Source organism: Dipodomys merriami, unplaced genomic scaffold (genome assembly GCF_024711535.1).
Source record: "Dipodomys merriami isolate MVZ:Mamm:240054 unplaced genomic scaffold, mDipMer1.0.p SCAF_56, whole genome shotgun sequence".
NCBI lineage: Eukaryota > Metazoa > Chordata > Mammalia > Rodentia > Heteromyidae > Dipodomys > Dipodomys merriami.
In genome coordinates this window covers 3,210,657-3,230,331 of record NW_027206135.1, presented here as the reverse complement: position 1 = coordinate 3,230,331, position 19,675 = coordinate 3,210,657, and the positions used below count along the sequence as shown (strand labels likewise).

At 40.2% G+C, this 19,675-nt stretch overlaps 1 protein-coding gene across 1 annotated transcript in view; it reads right to left on the bottom strand.

Moving 5' to 3' along the window:
• The window catches only part of LOC138812095 (guanylate cyclase soluble subunit beta-2-like), a 48,739-nt gene extending 29,849 nt beyond the window's left edge, over window positions 1-18,890 (bottom strand). Inside the window, exons 1-2 of the mRNA XM_070000034.1 lie at window positions 18,805-18,890; window positions 7,804-7,898 (exon numbers count right to left, since the gene is read on the bottom strand). Coding sequence (XP_069856135.1) covers window positions 7,804-7,870 — 67 coding nt within the window. The 5' untranslated portion in view covers window positions 7,871-7,898; window positions 18,805-18,890. The remainder of the gene's footprint in view (window positions 1-7,803; window positions 7,899-18,804) is intronic.
• Between the last annotated feature and the right edge of the window lie 785 nt (window positions 18,891-19,675).

Genomic DNA, 19,675 nt, shown 5'->3' with positions numbered 1-19,675 from the left:
ATTTGATACTCAAAAAAGGCCAACTATAATACGTGTAGTATTCTATCTTTTTTTTGTTTGTGAGTTTTTTTAATTTTAATTTTTTGTGAACATACTGTACAGAGGGGTTACAATTACATGGGCAAGATAATGAGTACATTTCTTATCAAGCATTGCAGCCTCCTCCGTATTCTATCTTTTGTCTAAGAAAAAAGGAGAAATAAGTATGTATCTATCTGCTTTATTGTAGAAAATTAAATGCCATCAGGATAAACCAGGGACATTCAATTGACTATTTACAGGGCATTGGCAGAATGGGGTGAAAGATTAGAAAGATTGTGAAAATCAGGGGACTAGTATCCTCTGAGCACAGTTCTAGTTAGTCATGTTAATATTTTAAACAAATAAGATCAATAAGAATCTATTAAAACCTTAAGATGGAACAAAGTAACAGAACAATATTTCAACAAAAGAGTTTTGAATAGTTATCCAGGGGGGGAAAAACAACCTAAACCATTTGAGCATAGTATTTCAACTTCGTGATCCTCTGACTAAAGACAAAAAGAATGTTGGACACAATTTAATGATAATTATAAAGGTAAGCTTCCTTTTCATACTTGAAGAACATTCAAGCATACAGATGAGCATATTGAGTTGGTAGGAGCTAGGTTTCTTGCTGAGAATGAGGTAACAAATATTGAAAGAAGAAAAAAAGAATGCATTTTGTCTCAGTGGATTAGAAAAACCTAACCACAGGCCCAGCTGAGGTGATAGATAGATAGATAGATAGATAGATAGATAGATAGATAGATAGATAGATAGAGATGGATAGATAAATTGATAGTAGATAGATAGATGGATTGATAGAATCGCGTGTGATATGTATGTATCATTTATTTTCCTGTTGAGAAAGCTTAAAAGTAGGCACCTCTAGTAGCAAGGAGCTGACCTAGTAACCTGATCTTGGTTATTACATGCCACCCACATCTAAAAAGAACCAGAGCTTTGCTGAAATGGGGCAGGGAGAAGCATGGATATGAACCTATACAACTTTGTCATGCCAGAAAGCAAAGAAGTGATCAAAGAATGAATATGTACAGGTCAAAAGGATGCTGTAGCCAGTGTGGAGAGGGAATGGAAAATTCAAGCATCAAAATGAACAATGAAAATAAAGGATCCTAACTTATTTCAAAATATAAAAATCAAGATTCTATATTGATACAAATTTTAAAAAATACTTTTTCTTTTCTTTTCTTTTCTTTTTGGTGCTATTCCTGGGGCTTAAACTCAGGACCTAGACACTGTCCATGAGCTTTATTGCTCAAGGCACGTGACATTTTTGTACCATTTGAGCCATAACTCCACTTCTGCCTTTTTATAGTTAATTAGAGATAAGGGTCTCATGGACTTTCCTGCCTTAGCTAGTTTTGAATGGCAATCTTCAGATGTCCACCTTCTGAGCAGCTAGGATTGCAGGTATGAGCCATGGGCACCTGGTTTGCAAATACTTTCTTATAGGAATCCAAGTAACAAATATAAAAGAAATACTATGCTCAGAAAATCAACATTGTATATAATTATCTATTCAGACAAGAATCACCAATAAATACTAAACTCAGAGAAGAGAAAGTTTGAAAAGCAACCATTATTTACACTATCTAATAGTATGTCTTCATAGATAATAATCACACCCAGAGATTGGAGAAATCTGGCAGATTCTACTTCACCAAATGACCAAAGTGCTCCTCAATCAATAATGGAGCACTTTGACATCTTACAGCTCCTGACAGAATAAACTGGGAAGAGCAAAAAAAAAAAAATCACTGTTGTGGCCTGCCTGCCAAGAAAGTATAAGTATATCAAGAAGAACTAGCAAATGACCCTAAACTAAGGCACACTCTACCAAGTAGCTGAACATAACTTTCCACAGATATCAGGGAGACTCAGGATCTCTTCCAGACAAAAAGAGACTGCAGAAACCTGACAACTGACATGAGCCAGGATTTTCTTTTTGTTATAAAGACCTAATAGGCCAATTGGAAAAAAAAAACAAACCTCCCAAGTCTGTAGGTTAAGATAATTGCACTGTGTCAATTTTGATTTCCTGAGTTAAATAAGAGAATCTTTAGGAACAAAGAAGTGTCGTATCTGCAATATGCTAACAATTCATGGACAAAATATAGATGCAGATACGGAGAGAACAGAGCCAATATGGTTAAAATGTTAACATGTGGGTCACATGGGTGAAGAATATATGGGACCTCTTTGCACTATTCATATAAACCCTTTGTGGGTTTGAATTTGTGTCAAAGTAAAAAGTTTGTGCTGATTGCCCTGAAAAGACCTCATGAAATTTTAGATAATAATACCACAAAGACCACTTATTCGTGGCTTGCTGAGACATAGCTGGAAAGTCGACCTCTGTACTATTATGAGTTTTGTTAGGTATAATCAGGGCATTATCATTGTATCTTAAAGTGTCTTTATCTTGTTAGAGACTCATACTGAAATATTTATGAGTGAAATTATAGGAAATCTGAGATTTGCTTTAAGACATTCCAGCGAAAACAAAACCAGAAAAGGGATGGAGGAACCAGATAGATGAAATAAGACTGGCAAAACACAGAAGACGAGTGAAACTGAACTTCAGTAAACAAGTCTCTCTACTTTGGTGTATATAGACAAAACTCCATTAAATTCTTTTGTTTAAGTGAATAATTTCTTTGTTAGAAAAAGCATCTATGCTTGGCTTCCCAGGAGAGAGGTGGAGCTGTCTACTGGACTTTTAAATTGAAATGATATATGAACTTGAATTTTCTCCTTAACATGGCTGGCTCTTGTGTGTTGCCAGAAAGTGTTTACTTCTTGCTGAGTTACAGATCTAGGGACTGGAAGAGCAGAGGTGAGCTATTCTGTGCAAGGTGTGAGAAGCCACCTTCTGGTATCCCAGTAAGGGATGGAGGGAGAAAAGCTACTACTGCCTACCCTCCACATCCTGGGCAGGACTTGGGAAAGGACCACCCAGGCAAGCCTGCACTTCTCAGGACCCCTGCCCACCTCCCATCACCCAAGACATATGCAGCAAAACCTATTCTTCATATAGATACCCCTGAGCCACTAGACAAGGAAATACAAGTCCTACATCTTTTAAAGTGTCTCATTCAAAATGAGTAATTTGATTTTGTACATAGCTCCAGTTACCTGGAAAAAGCCATTTATTGAATATGTGCTCCTTCTCAATGATGTCACTTAGGTTAGCACAGGCTAAAGTGTGGGGAGTGCTTTGTGAGTGGGAGAAAAAAGGAATTTAAGAGAAAGACAACCACACATATTGAGATGGTGCTTTTAAGAGAGAAAGCAGGTTAAGTTGGGAGGGTTGTGTTGCAGATATGGTAGGAAGTATGGACACTGAGACCAGCACAGCTGGGGAATAGTTAATGACAGCTCAGGTGGCAGTCTTCTACAGGGGCTAGTAGATAAGCAGCTGCCTGCATCCTAACAGACCTGGGAACAGTGCTATCAGTCCAACCAAACACCAAAAGAGATGCAGAAACTGAGTGTCATGTGAAGGGAACAGTGTGAGTTAGTTTGCTGAGCATCACTCTGTGATAGGCACAGGTATCCTGACCTGGTGAGGTACTGGCACGAGGTTACATTATTAGGAGGTGATCTATGTAGGATATTGCCACTCCCATGTGTCTGATGACAAAGCACTTCATATAGACATTGTCAATGTCTCTTCCAGTCTTCCAGAGTCTGCACAGACCCTGGAATTGGGAAACCCAAGCTCAAATCTCCATTTTCAGTTGGTTAGACAGCCTGGGCTACTACTTGTTCCAATCTCAGATGAGTAGAGGGAAAAGTATTATACATTTTTAAACTGTAAATTTGCAATTGCTGCTTTCTTTCTTTCTCTCTCTCTCTTTCTTTCTTTCTCTCTCTGTTTCTGAAAGAAGTCAGGAGAAGAGCTGTTGGCATTTGCTGAGGGCTAACTGTTGAAACGCATTTTTACTCTGGTTTTCTTAGCAGAGGACGTCTAGACAGACACAGCTGTGCTAAATGGCTGTTGGGTGTTGTTTTGAATTTTGTCACTTCAGATCACTAATAACCCACTTACACACTAAGTAGGCACTTATTCATGTACAGAACAATTCCTTATGCAATAGTCAACCTGCCATCTGGTCCCATCCTGAATTATGATAATGAGCAAGCACAGAGCTATGCAGTGGCAGAGGGATCTGGAAAAAATCCCAACAATTGCTTCAAGGTAAGGAAAAATGCATCCTGGAGCCCACAACTCAGATGACAGAGTCCTGGCTGGTGGTGACTAGCAAATCCTTTTCTCTTTCACAGAAAGGGAGAAGCTGATCTCAACTGATCAGTATATTTTATTGAAGAGTAAAATGCCCTTCCTATAGCTTTCCCTTGGCTGGGCCTCCCTGTCTTGGATTGGTGAAATTGCATATATCAAAAAATAAAATGGTCCAGGGTCATCCTGAGAGCAAATCTCTTGTGTGTTTTTACTAGATTCTGAATTCTGATTTTTCCTTTTTAAAAAAATTTATTTTTATCTTTAAGTAGTTGTACAAAAGAGTTATCATTGAACAAAGTATGTGAATACAGTGAATCTTGATCAGTGTCACCCCTTTCTGATTTTTTTTAATTTGAAAAATATACTTGCCCTGCTTTCTTGCCCTCTTAGATATAGGCCAACAGATGTCACTGAGGTACATAACTAGGAGATAGAACATTTGTGATATGTAACGCAAAGCAGAGTGAAGCCACAGTGATCTGCTTTGGCTCTGGGTAAGAAGGTGATGCACACATCTACCTATTAAACTTGTTGCTGTCTCTAAAAGTATTGACTGGGTTAGAAACCTGACCAGTTTGGGCAGGTGTGGGATAGCACCTCTCTGCTAAATGTGCTGCCACACCAAGTGGCATTTACAAGCCCAGAAATATAAAAGCAGGCTGGATGATATCAGATGTACAGAGTATTTATTTCTGAAGGGCTGGAAACTTACTAAGGTTCTTATTGTTGTCTACTAACGCTCCCAAAACAGACAATTATAAACCAGCGACTTCAACAAAGGAAACATTTTCTCACCATTCTGAAGTCTGAAAGTCCAAGCTGCTGACCTGGTTAGTTTCTGGTGGGGGCTTTCTTCCTGGATTATAAGGAAATGCTTTCATGCTATGTCCTAACATGAAAGGAAAAACAAAAAAACACACAGGGCAAACTCTCCAGTGACTTTTCTCCAGGGATATTAATCATGTCCTGGGCACTGCACCTTTGTGACCTCACTTGCCTATGCATCTTCCAAAGGCTTCTCTTTAAATACTATCACTTTGGAAATTAAGGCCTGAACATCTGAACGTTGCAGGGATATAATTCAATCTGTAACAGTCCTTAAGTAAAAACAAATTTCAAACAAAGGGATTTTTTTTTCAAATCTTGAAAAGAACTCTGTTTGTTCATTATCCATTCTCTATAAGATCATAACCTTTACATATAAAAGCTAGCTAATGACTATTTTTAGCTTTGTACCTCATATGGTCTTAATTGTGATAACCCAAAGCAACCATTATACTACAAACAGGTAAACAAATGGGCATGGCTGTGTTCTAATAAAACTTTATGTATAAAAAAAAAAAACAGGGGCCTAGGTTTGGCTCGTAGGCTGTCAGTAGTTCCTTGACCACTGATCAAAGAGGCCAGATCATGGTTTTTAATAGTAATCATTTGAAAAGAACAGCAAAGTCCATCTCTATTTTTAAGGGGCAGCATTCAGAGCTACAAAATGTAGAAACATGTCCTGCCTTAGTTCAGGTTCAGCATTCAGCTCACTTTTGCTGATCATGTCTGCACAGTACTAGATGCCTTGCATTTGTTATCTAATTTAATTTATTCCCTCCCACAAATCTGTGAGGTATTCCTTTTCAAGGAGAGCAATGTTCAATGACATTCTAGTCAAAGTCATGGCTGGTAGGACAGAGCAGAATGAGCCCTTCTGTTTATTCTAGAATAACAAGAAGATGCATTTCTTTGGAAAGAGCTATGAACCAAGTCATGATGCAGCCTCCACACCCTCCGGCCACTGGGACTTCCTGAAATAAAACCAGATGGACTTCATTTAACCATTGATTCTCAACTTTTTATTTCTCTTTTATCTTCTAAGCTCTGTCAAAACTCCAGCTTTTGGATTGGAGGTGTAACTCAGTTGGTAGAGCATCAGCCAATGAGCAAAAAGTCAAGTACTGAGATTGAGTCTCAGTCTCAGACCTAAATAAATAAACAAATGAAAAACTCCAGCTTTTAATATAGGAAATCTCATATGGAAATCTCACCTAACACCTTGTAGTCTTTCTGTGGAGAGAAAATATCTAGCGGCTCCTCCTACTTAACCAGAATAAAGAGTGTTATTGAAAACAATCAAATAGCTTGTAGGCCACCAGCCCCTACTTAGAATCACTTGCACAGTTGTCCTTAGAGGAATGGCACCTGGGCCTTGTCTAATTGGGGTGGTGGTACATATTAGGATCAAGAAGGGGACTGTCTTGGGGATTTGGTGAGGCATATTTAACACAATTATGTATTTTAAATTTTTAAGGAAAACAGATGTTAAGAAAATGAAAACAGACACGCTCTCTAGCAAATGCATTAAACAAGGGAGCTGAGAGGCACAACTCAGCTGCTGCGTGCAAAAGCCAGAATCCAGGTCCCCAGGCTCTCCGAGCCCAGCAGGAGCAGCACAGTGCTGTGAAGCTAACACCCAACCTGGACTTATGACTCCACCTTGGAAGCCTGCTGCCATCTGTGGCTCAATAACGGACACCCACCACCCTTCTGTTGGCTGTTGGGGAGGCCGAAGAGTCTGGAAACACCTTCTTCCAATAGCCCCTCAAAAAACAGGCTAGATAGGGAAAGAATAAGGTGCCATAGAAATCCTGTGGTTTCCAGACTCATTTTCGCCTAGAATGTCTCTAGGGAAGCTACTCTGAAAGAGGGGATAGAGGTAGAAAAAGAAATGCCCAGCTGTGATGGTTGGGAGCCTACTTGAATCCAGCATGGTGTGTGGGCCTTGTTTGGGGAGGCCCAGGAAGTGTTACTGCTCTTGGAGTCTGAGGTCCAGGAAATGAGCAATGACAAATTTCAATCCTAAGCCATATTCCAGCCTCAAGCCCAAGTTTATCTGGTGCTAACAGGAAGTACAGGTGGCAGGTGAACAAGGTCTGATGGGAAGTTCTTTTCACAAGCATCAATTCCTAGATTCCTCTCAACTACCATGCCAACATCCTGTCAGGACTCATTGGCATCTCTAAGTTGCTGTGTGGCTCTGTGGTCCAGGACAGACAAGAGCAGCCTGATGAGACAGCACAGCAGGTGGCAAACAGGGAGCAGGTAAACTCCTCTTTACTGGAGAGGACTCCAAGTGTCTCACACACACTCAGTTTCCCAAACTTCCTCCTTTGGACTTGGCAGCATCTTTTGACCTTTCCCTGGAAAGTCTTCTGCAGGACACCGAGAGCATGAGCAGAGACACAAATGTCAGGCAAATCATCATGTGAAAAACAAGGGGAAAGTTTGTTCTCCATTCTGTTAGTTCCAGATTTATGGGTTAAAGCCAACAGAAACAAGATTATACCTTGATCAATTGACAAGAACACTGTGGCCAGGCACTCCCAGGAACCTAGATCCTTTCTCTAGGAGCAATAATTCAGTATTCCCAGAAACGGCATAGGATGCTTGCTGTAAATAATCAGAGTCTATTGTATTTTGCCATAGAAGCCTTAAGTAGCCAAAAGTAACCCTTTGAGCCTTACCCAGAACCTTGCAAGCCTCTTGAATGAGTTTCATGGTGATGATGTCATCATACACTGTATAGGTCATGAAGGTATCTTGTACTTCTGCAGAAGCTCTGGAAAATGAAGCAAGGTGAAATGAACACCCAGAAATTGGAGCTTAGTCCTGGTGATATATCCACAGACCCAGCAAAGTATAGTGTAATAATTGACTCATAATCTTAATGAATGTGTTTAGGTGTCACTTCCTACAAAGATCTTTCCCTGGACCCAGTTTGGGCCAAGAACTTTGAAAAGGCTGTACCTTCCCCAACTTACATCGAGATTATTAAACTTACCTCCTTGAAGCTGGGCTCTTGAAGTTCATTATGACTTATCTTCAGCTTCGAATCCTTAGGCAAAAGCACTGTGCTTTGCATACCCATTTGGGGCTTCTCAAATGGCCTGGGGGATCTTGTGCCTGCAGCTGAGGCTTAAGGGGCTAGCTCAATGAATTTCCCACCATCTGTAAAATTCTCCATTTGGTGCAATGGCTTCTAAGCATTATCAGATACAACTACTGTGAGGTGACTTATCTGAAGCCTAGAGCAAACTGGATGTGTTGCAATCTATTACCATTATTTTCTTAAGTGAATTGCTCTTCCCCATGGTCAGGTTACCTCTGTACTCACTCCCCATGGAACTTATGATCAAACTAGGGACATAACGGGCAGGAACCCCATTTAAACTTGACTTGATCTGTCCTGTATAAGGAAGGATGCTGTGACATCCAGATCCCTTGGGGAGTGTAAGATGCCCTATGGCTCTTTCCAACCCTCTGATAGGATTCCCCATTCATCCCTGCTTCTTTCCTGCAGGCTGAACTTTAGTATCAAAAACTGATTTAGGTTTGTATATGTGTTACATGTTGCTAGAATGCCAAGCATAGCCAGATGGTTGGGATTTCATAAGGGTTTTCCACCATGCTTATTGATCTTATTGATCTATATGATGGTGCATATAACATTTCCTCAGAGTCAGTGTACATTTGCACAGATAATCAAACTGGTTTAGTGAAGCAATGTATAAACTATGATTTTCTTAATGCTGGTTGATATTGTCTAGTAAAATGAAAAACATCTGCTAAGAGAAGAAAAGGAGAGTAATATGACTACTGGAAAACATTCTCAAGAGATCAGGGGCTGGAAAAGGAAGATGAGGAAATTGTCATTCTAATTCATTAAAGATGAAGAAATTGTCATTTTAGTTCATATCCCTAACACTTAGCATTGTTGCTGGAATACAATAGGAGTCTAATCAATACTTAAAAAGAAAACTTAAGAGATTTTGATGAGAGACTTCTAGGACAGTGGCTCGCACAATCACTGTGTATGAATCCAGAAGAGACCTGAGTATCACCCTGGGCCTGCTACCATCTATCTGGGTGATTTGGAACAAATTTCACTCTGCCTCCATTACTCCATTGTTATAAGCATCATGGAGATTGTGACCTACTCTCTCAGCCACCAATGATGTGTCTCTCCTCATCTCTGATTCACTGAATGAAAAAGAAAATTAAAGTATCTGGCACCAAAAGCAGAAGTTCTCAAAGTATGATCCATGGAACCCTTAGGGATTCTTAATATGTTTTCAGGAACGTATGCATTTTTCCATCAGGTAAAAATGACTTAGATAATAAAAAAAGACAACCAAATAACATTTTGTTGGTTGTCATTTGAACTAATGGTGTAAAAGCATTGGTTGGTGGAGCCTACCATTGATCAAGGCAATGGCACCAAGTTATTATGTTCTTCGTTACATTCTTTACATTCTTGGCCAACACATATTGCAGTCAAAAAATGCCAGTTTCACTACAGATTGTTCTTTTGGAGGCAGTGAACATGATCAAGTCTATTACATGTGGACCTTAAGCACCCGTCTTTTGAGCAATCTGTGTGATGAAATAGGAAGTACATGGGCGCAGAAAGCACGTGTGCTACACACTGAAGCATGGGTGGCCACTTCCAGAAAGAGCACTTACACCACTGACTTAAGAGCTGAATTAGCCACTTTTTCTTTTTTTTTCCTGGAACATCATTTTTACTTGAACAAGCCACTGACAGATGAGCTCTGATTACTCAGACTAGAATATTGGCAGAGATTGCCTTCAAAAAAACTAAAAGAACAAAGTTAGCCTGTCATTGTAATGAAAACAAGTAGCAGAATGTGTTACCAATGATCAAACTCAAGCTTTCAAATAAAAATGAGAGATTTGGAAAAACTTGCACCTGCTGCTGTGAGCTGAGAAGCATCCCATTCTTGAAGGCCTCTCTGGTGAGACTGTTGGAGATGGATGTTGACAAATGTGGTTCTCACATTAGAGCATTAAACACATCAGCAATATGAAGAACTTTACCAGTTAGGGAGCTATTGGTTTCCCGATGACTGATGAGGGTAATGATACAGAATGATGGCAAAAGATTTCACTCAAGTGTAATGCAGATGAAGCCATTTCATTATAATAGTTACTTCACTATAACTTCATAACACAGTATGAAGAAGGTCACTGGAATGGTTTCAGGTTCAACACTATTATTGACCTCAGAGAAACTACGCTTGCCAAGTTTTGGAGAGCCTTAAAGAAAACAGCCACAGTTTGGAGAGTATTAAAGTTCTTCCTTCTACATTTTCTTGATATATTTCAACCAAAAACCACATGTCACAACAGAATGCAAAAGAGAAGATGGAGTTATTTTTCTCTTAAGTCAGACATTAAAGAAATTTGTTCTAAAACAATGCCCCTCTTCTTGATATTTTTGGGGTATTATAGTGATGTAGTAGTAAAAGATGTTATATGTGCTAACCCATAATAAGTTTATTATGACTACTTTACATGAATTGACAACTATTTTTATTTTTTCAGTCTTAATTTCCATAACTCTATACAGAAATAGATAAACAAAAGCTCCTTGCGGTCTCTCAGAATTTTGAAAGACACAAAAGCTCTCTAAGAATATAACACACTTGAAAAGTTTTTGGTGTAAACCAAGAATTTGTATTTGAAGCTTTCTTCAGGATAGGGAGAAAGAGGCCCCTGCCAGCCCTATCTAGCTTGGGCTATCTCAAATTGGGGGTTCACACTAAATGTCTACAGATGGGGCTTTAAGCTACCTAGCCCCAGTACCACCTGCCTTCTGGTAGAGTTTACTGCATTCAAACCTTAATATAACCTTCCAGAAAGTCTCCAAAGACAGTTTATATACATTCCTTGTGGGCACCATTTGGCCCTAAAGGTGGACAGGTAGAAGAACATTAGGCTGAAGTTCTTTCCCGGAAAAAGGACACCTCCACAAGAATGTTTTGGATTGGTACAAAAAAAATTTGTCTAAGCATCCAATGAAAAGAGCACATGATAAAATCCATCTCTAACTGGTTATATTATATGAATATTTATCCTTTTCTCCTTATAGAAGATGATGTGAAATCATTGTATCATGAACAGGAAACCAACTGCAGTCAAAGAGGGAAGAAAACAAAGCAAGTCAGTTAATGAATGCTAAGAATAAAACCTTTGTCTTTGAGGCTCTAGTGTTTATGTTAGCCATCAGCTGTAATTTATTTCCTCCATTCTAAAAAAAAATAAGGACTTACTTTTGCAGCTAAATTTCTATTCATAGGGCTGGGAAGGTGGCTCAGTGGTAGAGTGCTTACCTTGCATGCCTAAGGCCCTGGGTTCGATTCCTCAGCACCACATAAGCAAAAAGAAAAAAGCCGGAAGTGGCGCTGTGGCTCAAGTGGTAGAGTGCTAGCCTTGAGCTGAAGAGCTGAGGGACAGCGCCCAGGCCCAGAGTTCAGGCCCCACGACTGGACCCCCAAAAAAAATTCTATTCATAATTTTTACATTCTTTTTAAAGGGAGGTCTTTAAATTATATAGATTCAGATTTCATAATATCTGTGTTGGGAAAAAAATATATCTGCCTCTATTTATCCTAGATTTATCTCCCATCTAATCCCACTAAACAAAACAGAAGCTTTCTTTTTTTTTTTTTTTTTGGGGGGGGGGTCCGGTTGTGGGGCCTGAACTCTGGGTCTGGGCGCTGTCCCTCAGCTCTTCAGCTCAAGTCTAGCGCTCTACTACTTGAGCCACAGCACCACTTCCGGCTTTTTTCTTTTTGCTTATGTGGTGCTGAGGAATCGAACCCAGGGCCTCAGGCATGCAAGGCAAGCGCTCTACCACTGAGCCAACTTCCCAGCCCCACAAAACAGAAGCTTTCAATTCTTGCCTGTAATGATTTTTTTCTAGAAAAGAAACAGTTCTACTTAAAGCAAATAATATTATAAAATAAGCTATGTTTTTAAAAAATGTTTCCTACATCACTGGGTGCTTTAATATGATCTTTTGGAGACTGTGTCTCCCAAGTGAAATAGTCTGGCTACATGGATTTCTAAGGGATCAATTAATGGCCTGTGGGTTAAGGCAGAAAAAAGTCAATCAACAGGTTCCTATCCAGAAATAGAGCAGAGGGAAAGAAAGGCAACACTTTCAGATAGCCTCAAGGAATAATAGCTCTCTGCTTTTGGCTAGCTTTTGGTACAGGGGTTGGTACAGGGATTAGACTTCAACAACTTGAGTTGCTGATGCTCTACCACTTAAGCTATGTCCCTAGCCCATTATTGCTTCTGTTCTTTTTTAGATAGGATCGTGTGCTTTTTGCCTGGGGCCAGCTTCTAACTATGATCCTCCTGCCTCCACCTCTGAGTAGCTGGGATTACTGGTTCGAACTAGTAATGGCCGTAATGCCCTGCCCTCCACCATTTTGTAACTAGCCTTTATTTAGGACAACACTAAAGCACGTGGAGAAAAGGGGCTTTTAAGCCTGTAGGAAGGGATAAGAGGTCTGATAAGTTGATAAGATGAAGAAGGCATAGAATAAAGGAGGAAGAATGGGAACCATTTTGCTTTTTATTGACTTGAATCATGTTTTGAAATAGAGGAGCTCTTCGACTTAAAGATTGGGTGACATCCCAATGAACCCATCATACATTGGAAATATCACCAAATCTAAAATGCATTCAATACACTAATCTACAGGCCTATCAGGCATCTGGAACAGAGACCCTGAAAACAGAGCCAGTCAGATGATGGCAAGCTCTTGAGTTAAAGGGCATGAAGAATAGTTTGGAAGAAGCAGAAATTAAGAGACTTTCAGAAGGAGCCAGGAAAACAGAACAAGTATGAGGAAAGACACAAATGTGGCCAGCTGCTGCCTCCTATTTCCTCTGAGCCTTCTCTATGTGTTCTGCAGCTGAGCTCCTTGAAGGTCCATTGAGCCCTGACCCTAACATTTTTCCACTGTCACTCACATAGTAGGTCAGAGATCCTTGCAAGCAAAACACAGGGCTAAAGTCCTCATCAATGTACCACATCTGTTAGCTGCATCCATCCTTTTGAGTGGATGAAGTGTTACCTCTATTTGTACAATGCAACCAAGGCCAGAGGCTTCAGTAACCCAAGCAATTAGAATGGAATTTCTAATCTCTGTCAGACAATTCAAGCCATCATATTCTAATTACATTGAATTGTTTTCTGGGCCTCTGATTCACCAAGCTTAACTCCACCTTAGAACCTATGCCCTTGCTATTCTCTGTGCCTGGAACCCAAATACTCCCATGACCCATGGTAGGCTCTGTCCTTCCTTTCAGTGGAGACCTTACTTTTGCAGAGACTTCTAATCACCTTAGAAAAACTAACATGCCTTTTCGCTACCACTATCAAATGCTCTATAATTTGATAGTGCACTGCAAAATTGGAAGGACTTTTGCTCACTGGCTTATTTATTTATTTTCTGTCCCCTCTGCCCCCCCTCCACTTTTGGAATATTTCCCAGAGACATCATATCCCCTTGCTGTGCACATGATGACTGTCCCCAGTGCCCGGAACACTGCTCAGCACATGCTTATTTAGGAGCTACATAAGCACTTGTTGAATGGACAGACTTGCCCAAGTCAAATAACTAGTGAGTGATCCAGGCAAGATATAAAGGCTTATCTGGTTCCCCAAACCTTGCTATTCTTAATCTATTAATCACCTCTTATTGTTAAATTTTGGGAGAGGTTTTAGCCCAAGGAGTTATAAAAAGAGTGGTTCATAATTAGAAATCCATAAATCTAGACTAAATGAGAGGGAAATCAACAATGTAGGCAGAGGAGAAGAAACATCTGTTTCTGATTATTTCATATAAAATAAAATCTATGTCATAAGGGCTGGAGACATAGTTGTTTTTATCTCATCATTTCTTCTTAAAATTTGTGTGGGAATTGATAGGTTTTCTCTTTTTCAGCAAAAAAAAAATCAATTTTAAAAGCATTAGGGAATTTGTTATTAAATGTAGCCTGAAGCAAATCCTTTTTCACAGAAAATAATCTTGCCTTAATTTGTGTTTTATAAGCTGCCTTTTCTGTACTACAGTTTTTTTCCTCTAATACAATGCAATTTTCATAGTTGATTGGGCTTGTTAGATAGGCTTGACTTTGGCTTAAAAAATACATTTCCGATGCAATCACCTAAGCACCTCATGCTCAGTATATGAACTCAACTAAGCAGAAACTCTGAAAATGAAGAGAGAAAACCTAGAGACACAGACTCAGAACATTGCCCAGAAATGTTTCCCCATTTCTATGGTTCCCCTGTAAACTTTACCCTCTTATTCTAAGTTGGAGTCCAGGTTTGTTCAAGACAACTTTCCTGGAAGGATGGGAAAATGACATTTATTCTGCCAATGAAATTACACCAGGATCCAACAAGAGAAAGGTCTCTTCCCCATGTTTACATATGGAAACCTATTTTTCTCTTAGGTTTATATTTATAATGATGTTCTGAGTACTTCCACCGTTTGGGATTCCAGTATCTGATTGTGTTATACCTTCTCTGTGATGCAGGAAAAAGCAAAAGGCCTCCCTTAAATAACCAGCATATTCCAGCTGCTGGCTATGGACAGAGGTGAATGCAATGCTCTTATGACTCTATTTCTAAATGCTTCAGCTATCTCTGGTTATTTCTGGATATTTCCTGATTCCTGATCTTTCCCTAGGAAAGGACACTGATCTGGAGGCAAAGTTCCTAACCAGGAAATCAGATAACAAAGATTAATTTTTGAACCAAAAATCAGTCCTGCCCATCATGGGCTGGTCTATTAGTCCCTCAAGAAAGGGCTAGATGTTAACTGGCACTGAGTGTCAGGAAGACCAGTCTGAAAAAAGGAGCAAGACAGAGCTACCTATCAAGTCATGCTCACTCAAGAAGCATGGTCTCCTTTGGGTAAAGAAGGGAGCTGTGAAGAGCATCTGCTCCCTCAGAGGGATAACACAGTTATGTGACTAGTAACCAAATGATTTCTAATGTCAAATGCAACCTGTCTCTGGTCTTGCATCTGTGTAATGGAAGTGAGGGACAATGAGGCCCACCGAGTTCCTACTAGTTCCTATGGGATAGATTGGTCCCCTTGATCCTGTCCTCAATCCTAGAAGACAGGTGCATCATTCCCCTTTCATCTATGAGCAGTGGGAGATTCAGAGGTGAAGCAACCTGCCCAAGTTCTAAAGCACCTTGGCTTAAAGCTGGTCCGGCAAGACACACATGTTGTTGTCCTTCTGCATCTCCCCATCTTTTCTGAAGATCCACATCCCAGACATAAGTGAACAGAGAGCGACTTCTATTACAACCGCTGACGGTTATCTACCACTCACCACAGGTTAGGCATTTTTTTCTGACTGTTATGTATTATCTTATTTAACACCTGCAACAAGTCCTCCCAGAGAGATTACTCTTCTGTAATGAAATATCTAGGGCATCGAGTGGTTAAATATTTTTGTTCCAGGTCATATAGAGTAAGCAATGCTTCTGGGCTGTTGTATCTTTAGTGAATCTAATCACAGCTTGCTATGGACTTGCAACTATGTCGACTTCTGAGAATGGAAATCTTGTGTTTTGTAAGGCAGTTCCTCACCCCACTTTGAGATATCCATATCACAGTCTGTTATTCCCACCGCACCCCCTCCTAAGTCTGATCACCCCTGGGTAGAGGCAGGAATCCTCAGCAGGCAGGAGAGCACAGGGCTTTGGCTGACTTCTCCCTGTCCAATTTGTGGCAGAGTCAGTGATCCCAATGTCCCACGGTACATGGCCTTTCATACCCCAGTTCCTGCCTTCCAGGGGTAAATGTAACTTAGGGCAGATTATAAAAACACCCAGGCAAAAGGTTTTGTTCTTTGATCTGCCAGTGTTTTCCACAGTACCAGGAACACTACAGGAGCTCAGTAGATGCATGTATAAATGGATACTCTCTCCTTCCATCCAGAGACTTGGTGGAAGTCACAAACTGGGATTCCTTCCTGCACAGAGTGGCCAAGTAGAAAGAGGTGTCTTTGAGGCCTGCCAATCTGCTTACTGTGCTATGTCCAACAAGGGCCTTTCTGGGACTCAGTTTCTTTCTGTGAAACAAACTATTTGCTTTACAGTATTTTTGTTTGGGTTTTAATAAGATAATTGTGTATGGTGCCTTTTCCAAGGGATGTGTTCAGTCCTTTCCTTCCTCTGTTCTTCCTGAGTTTACTCCTTTTTCTACTCCAACTTGTGGAGCTTCAAACAGAATACCCCTTAGTTGTTGAAAACATGGTCCTGGGTGCCAAGTCACCATGTGTGCAGGAGTAGGCTGCACCAATACTGGGCTCTATGGGCCCAGGATGTGAAGCTGTACCCAGTCTACTTCAATTTAACCACATGGTTGGAGGGAAGTCATTGTAGGCTTAGTTCTAGCTATTTTATTTGAAATTTTGAGGTGGCAATAAGAGTGAGAAACTTTAATTTTTTCTTGTATGAGGGTTTGAACTCAGAGCCTCACACTTGCTTAGCTGGTACTCTACCACTTAAGCCACTTCTCTAGCCCTAAATTTTGCTGATAAATTACAGATGGAGACTCATGGGATCTGAAAAAGATCAGCCTCCTGGTTAGCTAAAGATTATAGGCATGTGCCCCCTGTGCCTTGTTTTAAATCATTATTTATAGATCTAAAGTATACAACATACCAGCACAAGGACATGAACTCAGAGCCTCTTGCTTACTTGATCAGCTTGTTTGCTCATGTTGGTGCTCTATTACTTGAACCACACCTCCAATCCAACTTTTTGCTTGTTAATTGAAAATGGAGTCCTTTTTCTTCCCAGGATTGCTTCAAAACATGATCCTACAGATCCCAGCCTTCTGAATAGGTAGGATCACAGGAATGAGCCACCAGTGCCTGGCTCAAGTTATTTTATATAAAAAGAAATTTAAACACATAGAAAAAATTGAGAAAAAAATTGAGAGAAGAGAAAAAAGAAACTTGAGTAATAGGTACTAGGAAAAGCCTGACTCTTAATGCTTCATTTGTGTGATTGACCAAATAAATCTATGTAAATGTTTGCTCGTTTGTTGTTTCTTAAAATGGTTATGAAATTTGACAGATCATCTACTGATCTTTGCAATCATCATACAATTGATGACATTTCTTTTGTCATTCCATCTGTTTGTTGTTTTGTTTTTGAACCATGGACAACTTCATTTTTCTCATATTTTTAATAGATGCAAGCCACATCTCATCTTCTTGCATATGTGTGTCTACATATGTATTTGTAAAAGTGTAGGCTTCCAAGAGAAGTGATTCTCAGGAATAGGCTTGTGGCTTCAAAAAATCTGATCCTTTACAGCTCTTAGTACAAGTTATCAAAACTGTTTTCCAAAAGGTCTGCACTGAGTGACAATGCCATGAACCATTACCCATTTTGCTGCAACTTTACTAGAAGTGGTTATTATCACCTAAATTTTTGGAGATTTAACAGGCAAACCAACACCTACTTGCTTCAGTTTGTAGGTCATTGGTTAACAAAGGCAGCCAACCCATCCTTTCATATTTTTGTAGTCTCTTCTCCTTATAGGATCAACTGATGGCTGAGATTCTTTCAGCACTGACCTGTAACATGAAGGCTGAGAGCCTCCAAGAAAGCAGCTAGACAACATGTGATTACTGGGAACACATAGGAAAGTATTTGCAGATATAAATGACAGGGATTGCTAGCTAGGGGCATGGAAATCTAAGAATTAACTAGAGAATGTCTAAGGAGTTATTCTGGTCAAATTTAGAAGAGTTGTCTTTTCTTCTGACCAGAAACTCCATTGGTATGTGATGAAAATAATAATCATTATTTTCTCTTCTGTGATTAAAAACAGAGCAAATGAGAGCCAAGCAGAATAGCTCATACTTGCAATCCTAGACACTTAGAAGGTAGAGATAGGAGGATCCGCCAGGGCAAAAAGTTATCAAGACCTTGTACAAGTTGTTATATCGAAAACGAACTTTACAACTTTGGGGGAGGGAGAGGATTGAGTGGGGGGGCAGGGGAAGGATGGGAAGGGGAAACAAAGGAGGAGGCTACAATGCTTGATAAGAAATGTACTCATTATCTTGCTCATGTAATTGTAACCCCTCTGTACAGTATTTTCACAATAAAAAAAAAAAAACAAAGAAAAAGCCAGGTGTTAAGGAAAATGCCTATAATCCAAGCTACAAGGGAGATAAAGGTAGGAGGTCAGTGTGAGGCTAATCCTAAGCAAAAGTGTAAGATCTTATGAGAAAAGCATCCAGAGTAAGAAGGGCTAGGGGTATGGCTCAAGTAAGCAAGTGCTTGACTAGCAAGTGCCAGACCTTGAGTTCAAATCCCAGCATCACCAAAAACAAAAACAGCAAATGAAAATTCAAGAGATGAAAATTCAAGAGATTGATACTTTCCTTAACATCAGATTGCTTTATCCATTTCTTTTCTAGCTCTAGGTAAGAACTAATATTTTTAGCAACTGAATCTTTTTGAGAATGGTCATCGTAACATTATAGTAAGACTAGTCACCTAATTGGCTTACTCAATAAGTCAGCAAACCCCACGACAAGCTAAGGACCTGAAAACCTCACTAGTGGCTCCCAGGGCTCCATTGTCTCTTTAACACACTTACTTCAATTTTTCCCACGTCTCTTCACCAAACTTCTCTATGACCAGCGACTGTAGACAGGTGTTAATAAATCCATACTAGAACACAGAATGAGAGGGAAGATGTGTCTAATGAAGCATGAAATCCTCACTGACCTTTTCATTATGTCCCCTTAGGAAATGCATACCAAAACTCAAAACTTGGAGGAACCAAGTTACAACATTTCCTGGATCCTCTTGACTTTGATTAAGAGCTGTGTTTACTCCCCACACAGGAAACCCCTTGAAGCACAGCTCCACTTCTGGCTTTTCAGTGGTTAATTGGAGATAAGAGTCTCATAGACTTTTCTGTCTGGGCTAGCCTAGAACAACAACCTTAATCAGTAGTGAAGATTACAGGTGCAAGCCTGGCTTACATTTCTTATCTCTAACTAACCATCAAAAACTGGTGTGGGCCAGGCGCCAGTGGCTCACACCTGTAATCCTAGCTACTCAGGAGGCTGAGATTTAAGGATTCCAGTTCAAAGCCAACGCAGGCAGGAAAATCCATGAGACTCTTATCTCCAATAAACCACCAGAAAACCAGAAGTCATGCTGTGGCTCAAGTGGTAGAGTGCTAGCCTTGAGCTGAAGAGCTGAGGGATAGTGTTCAAGCCCAGAGTTCAAGCCCTAGGACCACCACCACCACCACCACCACCACCACCAACAACAACAACAACAAAAACTGCTGTGGCTTAGGTAGTAGAACACAAGCCTTGAGTGAAAAAGTCTGAGACAGAGACCAGGCCCTGAATTCAAGCTCCAGTCCTGGGGGGAGAGAGAGAGAAAAAGAGGGGGGGAAGGGAGAGAGAAGGAGAGAGAGAGAGGAAGAAGGAGAGATGGACGGAGGGGAGGGA